General features: G+C 53.9%; 1 protein-coding gene and 1 pseudogene across 1 annotated transcript; one reads left to right on the top strand and one right to left on the bottom strand.

Moving 5' to 3' along the window:
* Positions 1–615: 615 nt before the first annotated feature.
* LOC121159816 lies at positions 616–1,247 on the top strand (annotated as a pseudogene).
* A 1,829-nt stretch (positions 1,248–3,076) lies between these two features.
* GPR25 (G protein-coupled receptor 25) lies at positions 3,077–4,878 on the bottom strand. The gene has a single exon (XM_040985207.1). The coding sequence runs from the start codon at positions 4,876–4,878 to the stop codon at positions 3,772–3,774; it is 1,107 nt and encodes a 368-aa protein (XP_040841141.1). The 3' UTR covers positions 3,077–3,771.
* Between the last annotated feature and the right edge of the window lie 8,458 nt (positions 4,879–13,336).

The raw sequence follows: 13,336 nt of genomic DNA, 5'->3' as shown, positions 1-13,336 counted from the left end.
CCCACCATTAATACGGGTTTTTACTTCTTTGCCTCCTGCCACTATGGCAGAGCACTAGGGTTCTTTTTACTTTTCCTCCTGCCACTATGGCAGGAGGTAAGGGTCTTTTCTATCTCAAAACCCCCTCCCGTCGCTAGGACGGGAGTCTTCTTTTCTCAGCCTTTCTAATAAATCTTGCGTTAAAACTAAACTGTGTCCGCATGAAAATTCTTCTTTCCTGCGAGACAAGAATTTGAGGTTGCTGCCATACTCGGAGTCAAAATTCCTGCAACAATGTGACCCCCAGGAGCCATGGCAGGTGCAGTAGGCAGCCAGGCGGTACTGGGCCTGAGTGGTGTAGCTTGCTGGCTGGCGACCCAAATGACTGTTCTCTAGAGCCTCAGCCTCATCAGGAAGAGAGGAGTCTTGAAGGCCCCAGGAATGTGTGAGTTCATGGGCCTGTGCTCCCTGAGAGATTTTGTTTTTGTCTATTTCCTTGAGGTTTAAGTGGAGACACAGACTGTGTTCTGGTCACTCCCTGAACACCCAGGCCAAAGCTGGGAGCTGGGAGCACCATCCTGTCTCCCACGTGGACCGATGTCACTGCTGCCTCCCAGGGTCTATACTGGCAGGAAGCCAAGGGCAGGTGTTGGGGCTGCAAAATGAACCCCCCATTGCACTGATGTGGGATTTGGGCATATGTTAACCAGTAGGCTCCGGGGATTTGTGGATTTTAAAAGTCTGGGCTGTCCTATACAGGTGTAAGGGACTGCCCAGCATTCTTAGAATGTGCTTGTTCGATCTCAGCTGCCTGTCCGCCACCATCACGGGTCGCATGCACGCTCCGGGGAACGGCCTATCCCAGTCGGCTCTACCCTTTTGCTGCAGCGTCCCCACCTAGCTGAAGGAGCAGATTTACAAACTGGCCAAGAAGGGCCTGACTCCCTCCCAGATCCGTGTGATCCTGAGGGACTCCCACGGCTCAGGTGCGTTTTGTGACAGGTAATAAGATCTTGAGGATCGTGAAGTCCAACAGCCTGGCTCCTGATCTCCCTGAGGCTCTGTATCATTTAATTAAGAAAGCGGTTGCTGTGCGGAAGCACCTCGAGCGGAACAGACAGGATAAGGATGCCAAATCCATCTGATTCTGATAGAGAGCCGCATTCACTGATTGGCTCGATACTACAAGACTGAGTGGGTCCTCCCCCCAATTGGAAATATGAGTCATCCACAGCCTCTGCCCTGGTGGCATAAATTTGACTCTGTATTCAAGCAATAAAATCATTGGAAAAAAAAAAAAGCATGTGCTTGTTTTTAGAACAGACGCAGTGACTTGCTCCTGGAGCATGCGAACGGATGAATGTCAGGTCGCATCTGCTTTCTGCCAAGATGCAATCACACTGATTCTGAAGAGAAGGAGGAGTGCCTGTTTACCGCGCACTTCCTGGTCTGCTCTGCATTGCCTCACCTGATTAAGGCAGGGGCTGGGTGGTCAGCCCTTCCACAAACTCAGACATCCCCACAAGTGTTGGGGGTCCTCACTCTGCACCCAGAGTGCCTCGGTGCCATGACACCAAGGGCTCTCCTCCAGCCCTGCCATCCTTATGAACTCTCCAAATCACTCAGCATCCCAGGCAGTCCATGTTCCCACCTCATGCCCCCAGAAAGGAGGCATGGGGTTGAAGGAGGTGAAGAGAAAGTTTGCAATTAGTCATAGCAAGCAAATCAGAACCACATGCGCATGCCCAGCCTTTTCCTCTTTGGAGGCCTTGCAACAGTGGCTGTACCCCCACCCCCCAAGGGGGAGGGCGAGGGGAAAGGAGTGGGGGGCTGAGTCCAAGACCCGCTGGTCCTGAGGGCAGATCCGTGGTGTCCAGAGCCGCAACCCCGATGAAGGACCTGGAGAACATGAGTCTGCTTGGGTAGGTGGCCACAGCAGGTGTTACTGCCCTCCCCCACTGCCTCCCCATGACTTCTTCAGCTGCAGATGGTGCAGCGTAAGGAGGTGGGGTCTGGTGCCAAGGACAGGTAACTTGTGACCCAGCCAAAGCCCGGAGCTGGTTTAAGTTTAGTTTCTGTGCTCATGGGCTGCCAATAAAAACAGCTTCTACAAAATTTTGTGTGTGTGTGTATTGGGGGGGGGGGTTGTCAGTACCACAGGGGAATTAGACAGACACCCTTAGGGCCTGGAGAGCCTCCTAGCCTCCCCTCCCCCAGCCCCACCTGCCTTCATGGACCCCATTAGGCAACCCATGGAAGAAGCAAGTTACTGAAGGGTTGGGGACTCAGTTTCAAGAGCATAGAGAAGCGGTATCTTTAAAGCTGGCATCTCACACCTCCCCACTACCACCATGGGGGTCAGGCCTCCTTCTCCCAGGAGGCCTCAGCCTCAAGAAATAGAATTTCCTGGTGCCAGGCATTGTGGTAGAGTGGGTTGAGTTGCTTGCATTGCTGGCACAGAGCACTGGTTCAAGTCTGGGCGGCTTCACTTCCGATCCAGCTTCCCACTGATGGAGCTGGGAAGGCACTAGAAGATGAGCCAAATATTTGGGCCCCTACTAGTCCTGGGGAGACCAGATGACGCTCCTGTCTCCTGACTGTACTGGGCCCAGCCCTGGCTGTTGGGCCATTTGGAGAGTGAACCTGCAGGTGGAAGATTGCCTTCTCCTTTTGTCTCTCCCTCTGTCTCTCTCTCTCTTGCTCTGCCTTTCAAATATGTCTCAAAATAATAATAATAATTTCTTGCTTCAGGTACAAAGTGAAGGTCAGCAGGACCAAGATACAAAGAGGACCTCAAACATGCAAAGGGCTGAGATACACAGGTGTACACAGGCTGCAGGGGTGTGTGAGAGGCAGGTGCAGGGGTGGAGCCGCTGGCAGGCAGGGCCAGGTGGATGTGATGTTCAGTCTGCTCTGATCTAGCCTCTCTGAATATGCAAGAGAAGGTCGTGTAGCAGAGTGGGCTCCACAGCCTGAGAACCAGGTCTCGGACCCGACCCAGCCCCGGGGGGCTGCCCTGGCGCACTCCCTGGCTCCCAACCCTCATTTCCCACCCACTGCTCAAGCCAAGATATGTTGCCAGACTGCGGCGGCCAGCAGAGGTGTTTATTGGGGGGGAGGGGGTGCCCGGGCCAGGGATGGAGGGTGAAGAGGGCTGGCTGGGGGTCTTCCAGCCTGCGGTCCAGAGGAAAAAACAGGGGCAGCATCTGCGTTGAGTCCTGCAGCTTTGCCAGACAAGGTGAACATCAGACACAAAACCAGGGGGCACTGTGGGGGGGTACTGTCCTGGGGACCGGCTCTTGTAACTTGGGGAGCTTTGAAAATGAAAATCAGAATTTGGCGGTGACTCATGGCACAGTCAAAGAAGCAGAGCGCACAGTCATCTCGATTGCTCAAGTCCCGTGTTCTGTGTGATTTTTGGAGGCGGAGGTGGTGGGGGGCAGACGGGTCCAGAGCCAGCCTTCACAAGAGGGGACTCTGCGGCTGGGGGTTGGGTGTTGAGATGGGTGCAGAGGAGAAAACCACTTCCCTTCTGTAAGTGGTGGCCCTATAGGTACCCAGATCGTTGTGTGTCCCAGGTCACAGCCTGGGCTGCCGGAGCAACTGGTCCCAGCGGCCTGGGGATAGGGGGAAGCAGAAAGAGGACACCCAGGCGGTGCTAAGCGCAGGCCAGGCAGGCGGGAGCGGCTGCCACTGCAGTGCCGGGGACCCACCTGGGGCTCCCGTCTCCTCTTGCTCCCCGCTCTCCATCCACGACGCACCCCCGGCGCACCTCCACCAGTCTGCGGGCGCCTACAGGACCAGCGAGGCGGTGGTGGTGGCGGTGCCGACGCGCTGGGGGCGGCTCCAGAACACGGGACTATCGTCCCTCGAAAGCGACGAAGCCGAGCCGACCCGGCGCACTCCAAGGTGTGCGCGCCCGCAGAACCTGAGTCGGGCCCGGGCGCGGAAGGAGCGGTCCAGCAGGAGGTAGATGATCGGGTTGGCGCAGCTGTGAACGAAGGCCAGGCAGGTGGCGACGGTCAGGCCCCAGCGCAGCGCCAGCAGCAGGGGGCAGGGCAGCGGCAGGGCTCCGAGGCGCGCCAGGTGGAAGATGGCCCGCAGGGCGCCAAAAGGCAGCCAGGAGCCCACGAAGGTGCTCTCGACGGCGAAGATGATGCGCAGCGAGTTGCTGCGGGCGCGGCCCACGTGTGGCGGCCGGCGCAGGCGGCACGAAATGCGGCAGTAGCAGAAGACGGAGACTGCCAGCGGCAGCACGAAGGTGAGCAGCAGTAACAGCAGGCCAAGGCCCTGGAAGGCGTCGGAGGGCTCTTCCCCACACTGGCTGCCCGCGCCGGCAGGCAGCGGCTGCAGCCCGCGGTAGATGAGCGCTGGCAGGCCAGCCAGGACTGCAGCAGCCCAGACGCCGCAGCAGGCGGCCAGGGCGCAGCGAGGCGTGCGCCGTGGCCGCGCGTCCAGCAGCCACACCACGGCCAGGTAGCGGTCGAAGCTCAGGCCTGCCAGCAGCAGCGCACCCGCACATCGCGACGCGGCCAGCGCGAAGGTGCTGAGCTTGCAGAGGCCTTCGCCGAAGGGCCAGCGGCCCTCGCGCGCTGCCGCCACCGCCCACAGCGGCAGCGTGAGCACCAGGCCCAGGTCGGCCGCCGCCAGATGCAGCACGAAGGTGTCCACCAGCCTCCGTGGCCCGCGCCGCCGTGCCAGCAGCAGCCACACCACAAAGCTGTTGCCCAGCAGGCCCAAGGCGAAAGCCGCCAGGTAGAGTGCAGGGATGTAGGCGTAGCTGTAGGGCAGGTCCCGGGACGGGCACAGCTCCAGCTCCAGATCCAGCAGCGCGCCCGAGCCCGAGTAGTCCCAGGACGGCAGCCCCCACCCGGGGCTCCAAGGCTCGGTGGGGCGCATGGCCGGCCGCGGGACAGAGGGACAGACGGAGGGATGGACGCGCTCAGGCTGCAGGGGCGGCGGAGACGGCTGAGCAGTGCCGGGGCTTGGCGCTCTTTCCACGGCCGGTGCCCAGCACCTCCCTTCCTGCCTGCTCAGACCCGGCCGAAAGGGTGGGCAGGAAGGGGGCAGGGTGTGGGGCGGGAGGGGCGGGATCCTGTGGTAGAGATGGGGGCCCCGATTTGAGGGGCCGGGGACGGGGGCTTCAGACCGGATCCTGGGAGATAGCGACTGCTGTGTGGGGGCTGCCCTGACACCGTGGGGCCTCCAGTCGGAGTACAGCCTGCCGCTTCCCCTCCCTGCTTGTGGAATCGGGGTCTGAAGTCCCATTGTTAAGAAGTCAGGTTGCCGGGCACCCTGAGCCTTCCGCCTCAGCCCCTTTTGCCTCTCTCGTGCTTAGAGGTAAGGAATCACAGCTGGAGAGGGTGTCTCACCCCCTCTCATTCAGTCCGTTGAGGTGTTGGCTGGGCTCTGTCATGGTCCCGCCCAGCTTAGGTCTCCTGAAGCCCCGGCAAGAGAAATAGCTTCCGGTTATTCTGCTGGGAAGGAGCTCTTGCAGGCATCCAAATCTGACTGCTTCGCACCCCTTTCCCCCTTAACACCAGTTAACCTTAACACCAGTTAGACCGAGGCCACGGCTGAGCTCACATAGAAGATGGCACTTCTGGAAACCTGGATGGGCTGTCCTAAACTGGAGTCAGGAGCTCAGCGGGCAGGCGCGAGATGCCCCCAGGGACCCAGCGTAGGGGAAGGACTGGAGGAGATGGGGAGAGGCGAGGGGACTGACCTCAGGAGCAGAGCAGGGGTGAGCGAGTGGGGGCTCCTTCCTCCTGAAATTCTCCCAGGCACTTCAGATGCCCCTCCAGTGAAGTGTGCCCAGAGTTTCCCTGGGACAGAGTAACTCACGCTCAGGCAACTGTTGAACATGAGTCCAGTTATCCGCTATTCATTTTCCCCATGGGTGGCAGGGGCCCATGCCGTCCTCTGCTTTCCTAGATGAGTTAGCAGGGAGCTGCATGGGAAGCAGAGCTCAGAAGCAGAGAAACTGGGATTTGAACCACGGCTCGTATGAGATGCAAGCACACGGGCAGTGGCTTAACTCGCTTGGCTATAATACCAGCCCTGAGCCAGAAGTTCATGGCTTAGGCAGGGATGGGGCATGGTGGAGGTTGGGAGAGGGAGGGAGGGGGTGAGGGAGAGAGAGAGAGAGAGAGAGAGAGAGAGAGACAGACAGAGATGTGTGTAGTAAGTGCACTGGTCAACATGCCAGGAGTCTACACACATGACTTTTGAGCAGATCAGCTCTGCAGTTTGGAGATGGGAAGCTGTCGTGGTTCTGTGTGTCTGAAGCCGATTACTGGCAGTGAGGACCGAAAGGAGAGGATCAACCTGAGAGAATGCGTTGTGGCATTGCAGGTGTCAGCAGGAAGTAGTGAGAGGTGGGCCTGGGGTCTGTCCCCTCCATTCGTGTTGGAGTGGTTGTGTGTGTGTGTTGTGTGTTGTGTGTGTGTGTATTCAGCATGAGATTGATTGGGTAGGTGATGAAATAACTTGTGATCCAAACTACAACTTTCTTCATCAAGCTAGGCCACGAGCCAGGGCAAGGCTAGGTCAATAGCCTCTTATGGTCACTACGGCGTGAGGTGTCTCTGGCCTTTGGAGATCCCCAGTGGGGAGCTGGAGAAGGCTTGGGAGATTCCTGGGGAACTGGGCCATGTCCAGACTATTCCTGTTAAGGATTTTTCTCCCAGACCAACAGTAGGCTGGGGAAATGTAGGCAAGAAAAGAGGTCAGGGATCAAATGAATTAATGCATGAACGCAGGTCAGCCTCTGGGCTGGGGGTCTTTGCTGAAGATCATCCCCCTGGTTGGCCAGTGCCTGCTTGTACAGAGCCCACCTGCAGTGGGACATCATACAGCGTTAAGTGGTCCTGAGAGCAGAGGTGAAAAGCGAACAAACTGCAGGCAGGCGGCTAAGAGGAAGTCGAAACAGGTTGTTTGTTTTGAAAAACATGAAGATTCTGGCTTCCTGGAGCCTTGCTAATGTGCCCGTGGGAAGTCCGTGGCCCTGAGAATGCGTGCCTGGGTGCCATCTGTGGTCCTTCCTGAACTCATTTGTGTGGGAGAAGCCACAAGGCCCGAGCTGCCTGGTTTCAGTGACCAAGGCCAACCTCAGGAGACTGTTGTCCCTTCTACCCCTCAGGAGGAGTCCCCACATTACAAACAAGTCACCAGTGGACACAGTGGTCAGGCCACCCATGTCCATCAGATGTAAACAAGCAGCACAGAAACTTTCTCCTTCTCCCTTCACTGCACCCTTGGGGGCCGTTCCGACACTCCCCCCAACAGGCCTTCCTGTCTGTACTGTGGGGGCACCTTTAATTTCCTCGGCGTCAGTGGAAGTTCTGTTCATCATGGCAATGGGCACAAACCCGAGAACAGAGGAGATAAACTTCAACGAGTAAGTCCCCAACACCTTGAGTCACACTGTTTTCGGGCTATATTTAAACTGTTGCGATGTATTTTTCTGTTTTAATTTTTTCTTTCTAAATAGTCTGATACTGTGGGCAAAAATTGTTTTCTTAAAAAATAAAAGATTCATTTTGAAAGTTACAAGGGGAGAGAGAGCGAGAGGTTATCCATTGACTAATTTACTCTCCAGATGGCTTCGACAGCAGCACTGGGGCCAGGCGGGAGCCAGGAGCTTCATTCTTGGTCTCCCATGTGGGCTACAGGGGCCCTGATACTGGTCCAGTCCAGGCCATCAGCAAGAGGTTGGATTGGAAATGGAACAACTAGACACAAAAATGGCTCAGGCAGTGGCTTTACTTGTTATGCTACGATGCTGGCCCCTAAGGAAAGTTTAAAAATTGCATCTGTCTTTGTTCATCATAAACTCACACTGTGGTGGAATGTGGAAAAGTCATCCCAGACCCAGTACCTCAGCAAAGCCATGTGTAGCTTTTGGCAAACTTATTTGTAATGCAATAAGATTTTCAAAGAGTTCACTTGTAAGTCTGTCATTGGGGGGCCAGCGTGGTGGCCCTGCGGCTAAAGTCCTCGCCTTGAACGCACCAGGAACCCATAAGGGTGCCGGTTCTAATCCCGGCAGCCCCGCTTCCCATCCAGCTCCCTGCTTGTGGCCTGGAAAAGCAGTCGAGCACGGACTAAAGTCTTGGGACCCATGTGGGAGACTTGGAAGAGCTCCTGGCTTCTGATCAGCTCAGCACCAATCATTGTGGTCACTTGGGGAGTGAATCATCGGATGGAAGACCTTCCTGTCTTTCCTCCTCTCTCTGTATATCTGACTTTGCAATAAAAATAAATAAATCTTTAAAAAAAAAGTCCTTGGAGTCTGCGTTTTCTTCATATTCTATCTCAGCGAATCTCCATTTAAGCGAGGGCTTACGAGATGAGGTGGGCACTTACCCTGGGCATTAAGACACCCTTGTCACACAGCTCAGGCCCCTGACTGCTTCCTGCTAAATGCAGACCACTGAGGACACTGGGAGAAGTTCAAGTACACAGGTCCCTGCCCTCTGACAGAGACCTGGCATTCTTGGCTGCTGACCCTGGCCTAGCACCAGCCATGTGGGCATTTGGGAGGGAACCTGTGAACATGAGCTCTTTCTGTTTATCTAAAATGAATGTTTGTTTTCTTTTTTAAAATCTTTATTTTTTATTGGAAAGGCAGATATACAGAAAGATCTTCCACCTGCTGGTTAATCCTCAAGTGGCTGGAACAGCTGGGGCTGAGCTGATCTGAAGCCAGGAGCCAGGAACTTTTTCTAGGTCTTCCCAGGCCACAAGCAGGGAGCTGGAGGGGAAATGGAGCACCCATATGGGATCCTGGCGGATGTAAGGTGAGGATTTAGCCACTAGGCTACTGCACTGGGCCCATCCCTTGGGGCTCTTTAAGGCTAGACACTGTAGTTAATGGTGGTTGGAGTCCCCCAGTTGCTGTGGGGACACAGGACACTGTGCCTGTCATGTAGAGTTTCCTGTGAGGCTACATATGTCCCCTGAATGTATCCTGTTGTAGCCATGCGTGTCCTGGGTATCTCCTGGGTGGCTACGCGTGTCCCCTCACCTTTGCTTGGTTAGTGTTTAACTGAGGTGGGGAACTCCTTTACCACAGAGGCACTTCAAAAAGTTATGGAAAATGAATTTGAGAGATTTATTTGGTTGCAATAGGGTTTTGGAATCATGCATGGCAGAGTTTTCAAAATGTCCATGGAAAATGCATATGCATGTATTGGAAATTTTTTTGTGCTAGTTTAATTCCATTGCCACAAAATTTTTAAAGTGCCCAAGTATTACTACCAAGCTGAGGTTTTCCCCTGAAGATCAAAGTGTGTGTGTATGAGTGAGGCGGGTGCAGCTGGAGGACAGGAGGAGGCAGCATCAACCCTTGCCTGTCCCTGCAGTCTCCTCCCCCAACCAAGGGATGGGGGCTCACATGGGACAAGGCCCTGCAAATCGTTCCAGGTGTCCGTTTATTTAAACAACTTTCAGGTACTAAATCAGGCAGCCTGTTAGACCTGAGCCTGGCTTGCAGCCCCTGCTGCTGAGGGCATGACTCAGTGCGAAAATCTTGTGGCCTGCAGCTGTGACGTTGTCCCCAGGGCCCCTCCACTGGGGGAAAGCCAGGGATGGAGTGGGGAGGAGGGGGGCGAGGAGTGTGGCTTTCCAGGAAAGATGCTAGTCTTTCTCCCAGGCAGGTTGCTCAGAGGTGCTTCTACAGGCAAAAAGCAGAGCCATAAGAAGGTTGAAAGATAAGGCATGAAGTTCCTTGATGTGCAAAGGCCCCAAGAAGTTGTTTGGAAAGCAAGTGCCATTTTTCCTTCATAGTGATCGTCCTGCTCTCTTAGCTTTTCAGCTCCATGTTGCCATGCGTGTACCTGCTGGCTGTCTGCAGCAGGAAGCTGGCAGAGTTCCCTGTCCAGGGTGGTGCTGCTGCCACTCTGTCAGGCACCTTGGTCACCTTGGTCACTCCTTAGGTCACCTTGGTGCCTGTGGCAGCACGTGGCAGACACTCACAGGCTCCCTCTCAGGGGGCTTCTGCAGTATCGGAGAGGCTGCGCAGTGTGGACAATGCTGCTTTAGGGCAGATGGTGACACCTATCTTGTGTCGAGATTGAAGCAGCTCAGCCTTTCCCATGAAGGGTCTGTGGAAAGCAGCAGCCTGGAAAACAGAATGGAGACCTTCAACGGGCCGGGGCCCACGAGATTACTCTTCTCAGCGACTCTCAAGGGTCACGAGGGACGTCTGCAGTGTCTGCCCTGCCGATGAAGACGGGCATGTCCCATATTGGGGTTCCTGGGCTTGTGTGCCAGTTCTGTTTTGGGAGCTTCTTGCTGGTGTGGCCCCTGGGAGGCAGCGGATGTCAGCTCAAGTTCTTGAGTCCCTGTCTTGTACACTGGCGATCTGGACCGAGTTCCAGGCCCCTGTTTTAGCCGGCCCAAGCCCACCTGTAGTGGGCACTAGGCAAGTGAAAAAACAGGTGGGAGATTTCTTTCAATCAAATGAAATATAATTGCACACTACTAAGGAATTGTGAGAAAAAGTCCCATGGTTTGACTTTGTTTTTAAAGACTATTTTTATTTGAAAGGCAAGGTTAGAGAGCAGGGAAGACGGAGAGATCTTCCATCTGCGGGTTCACTCCCCAGATGGCCACAATTGCCAGAACTGAGCTGAATCCAAGGCCAGGAGCCAACAGCGTCTTACAGGTCCTTCCACACGGGTGCAGGTGCCCAGGGAAGACATCGACTCTCAGTCTTGGTGCGGGACACTGCAGCCAGGAGCCCACTGGACTGGGAAGCCGACAGTTGGTGTTTAACAGTTGAACTTCCAGGTGCAGATGCAGCGATGGCAGTGAGACGCCTAGGTGGGACAGGGTGGGGGTAGGGGTGGCTTTTAGGGTGCAGCTAGGTTCTGCTGGAGGTGTCAGCAGGGCTGACCCTGGGGTGCTTCTCAGACAGTGCAGACAGAAAGGAGCTTGAAGGACCAAACTTAGAGGTGGACACATCATCTGCTAGGGGAGGAGCCACAGAGAGGTGACAGGAAATTTGCAATTAGGGCAGTTCAGTAGCGATCAGACCAAGCTGTGGGTCACAATGTGAATTCTGATTAGGAGTGGCCTTTATTTACTACTGTTATTTTGAAAGTTAGTATTTAAAAGGTAGAGTGATAGAATGAGAACAATGGATCCTTCATCCACTAGTTCACTCTCCCAGATAACCATGGGAACCAGGTGCAGGACAGACCAAAGCCAGGAGCCAAGAACTCTGGCCAGGTCTCCCATGTGTGTGGCAGTGGCCCAGGTATTTGGGCTGTGTTCCATTGCCTTTTTGGGCACATTAGCAGGGAGCTGTTTTGAAAGCAGAGCAGCTAGGACTTGAACTATAGGCTATGGGTGTCTCAAGCAGTGGCTTCACCCACTGTACCACAACACTGGTCCCGGGTGACCCTCCTTTTAATGTATGGCACAATGTTTACTCAACACCTACTGTGTTGAGGTGCTAACAGTAAGAGTGCAGACACTGTCACCTTCTTTATGTATGTAGATGTACTGCATGTCTCCTTCGTGTTCTGCGTCTGGTAGGAGGGGCCTCCAGAGTAGAGAACCAGTGCGATGCTCACGGAGGCCACAACACTTAGCCCCAGCTGAGACTGCAGCAGGAGAGAGGGCTCAATTCTCGGTTCTTAAAACAGTGCTGTCCAAAACAGGGCTGTTAGGCCTTTTAAAGTCATCATTAGAGCAGGTTTCCCAAGTGGATGGCAGAGATCCATTGGTTGTGTTAGGCAGGAAGGCAGACACTAGCCTATGTGAGTGTGAGGGATGGAGGAGCCAAAAATGGGAGGTTTATTCAGTTAAACTGGGGTTGGCAGGGTAGGACCTTTACAAGCCTTCCAGAAAACAGCCTGGCATTCACACATCAAAAGTCCTGCCCATGGGCCTGGCATGTCAGCCTAGCAGCTAAAGTCCTTGCCTTATACATGCCAGGATCCGATATGGACGCCAGTTCTAATCCCAGCGGCCCTGCTTCCCATCTAGAAGAGACTCCTGGCTTCAGATCAGCTCAGCTTGGACCGTTGTGGCTGCTTGGGGAGTGAACCAACAGATGAAGATCTTCCTCTCTGGCTCTCCTCCTCTCTGTATATCCGCCTTTCCAATAAAAATAAATCTTAAAAAAACAAAACAAAAAACTTAAGGAAAAAAAGTTCTGCTTGTGTCTGATCATCTTGTAGGAGAGGCTCCTGTCCCTCCCACTCCAAGTGCCAGGGGGAAATCTTCCTGGCTCAAGGACAATGGGGATGTTTTGTCCAATAACACCATGCAACAAAGCCCCAAGACGAATTTCATTCCTAAAAGATCCTCTGGCCAGCAGTGTCCCAGAAGCACGGGGTAGGAGAAACACCAAGAAAAGGTGCATCTGACACCCAGGTCATCCTGTCCCTGTAGACTGGGCTCAATTCTCACCTGTCAGGTCATTAAATGTCATTAGTTTGCTTACTGCCACTGGCCTAAACTCTTCTTTTGGGGGACAGGTACCTCTCTTGCAGCAGTCTCTAGGAACATGAGGATTATCATGCTCGGCCTCCCTAGGTGCAATAGCAGGAAGCTGAGTGGAGGAGCCAGAACTCCAGTATGGGAGGGTGTGTCCCAGGTGGAGGCTCAACTGACTATGCCATAATGTCCAGTTCTAGAGAAGGGGACATGAAATTAGCATGTTGCCATTTATTAGCCCTGAGCCAATTTCTAACCTTTTAAAGCCACTGTATCCCCAACTGTAAAAGGGAGATGTAAATGCATGTCACAGGCTGTGCAGACTAAAGCAGAAAGCAAATCAAGAAAACTTTTACATTAAAAAGTAGGATTCAGATGGATACTCTGTTTTGGGGTTGAGAGCCGTGTGTAAACTGGAGGCTCAGCAGACCACACGTACCATCCTGTGTTGTGTCCTGCAGCCTCGCCCAGGATGTCTCCAGCACCAACGAAGGAAGGTCTGTCTTGTCACTTGAAATAGCAGACTGGAGTGAAGAATAACAGAATACGTTGGTAGTCCAAGTATTACAGTAGGCTTGATTAACATATTAAAAAAAAACTTGTTGGGTCTTAAAAACTTTTTAAGTAAATTCACTGCATTTGTCCTATCCAATGGAAAAGTACAGAAATCCCTCCCCATTTTTTCTGACACAAACACAAGCCAATATGGAAAATCATTTTTGTGGCTACAGTTTCCAGACTTGGAATACTGAGGTGCCTGAAGGCCAGTAAGGGAAGAGTAACATGCACCAGCCTGTGTACCTTCAACACCTCATCAAGTTATACAACAACCTTAATGGCTCATGTTGCTTTGTGGAGCAAAACTTCCATTCAAGTAGACAATAGCTTTATCTTCTTGAACATTTAT

Source organism: Ochotona curzoniae, unplaced genomic scaffold (genome assembly GCF_017591425.1).
Source record: "Ochotona curzoniae isolate NIBS_2020 unplaced genomic scaffold, NIBS_Ocur_1.0 contig_430, whole genome shotgun sequence".
NCBI classification, from domain to species: Eukaryota; Metazoa; Chordata; class Mammalia; order Lagomorpha; family Ochotonidae; genus Ochotona; species Ochotona curzoniae.
This window is presented reverse-complemented; position numbering and strand designations above follow the sequence as displayed.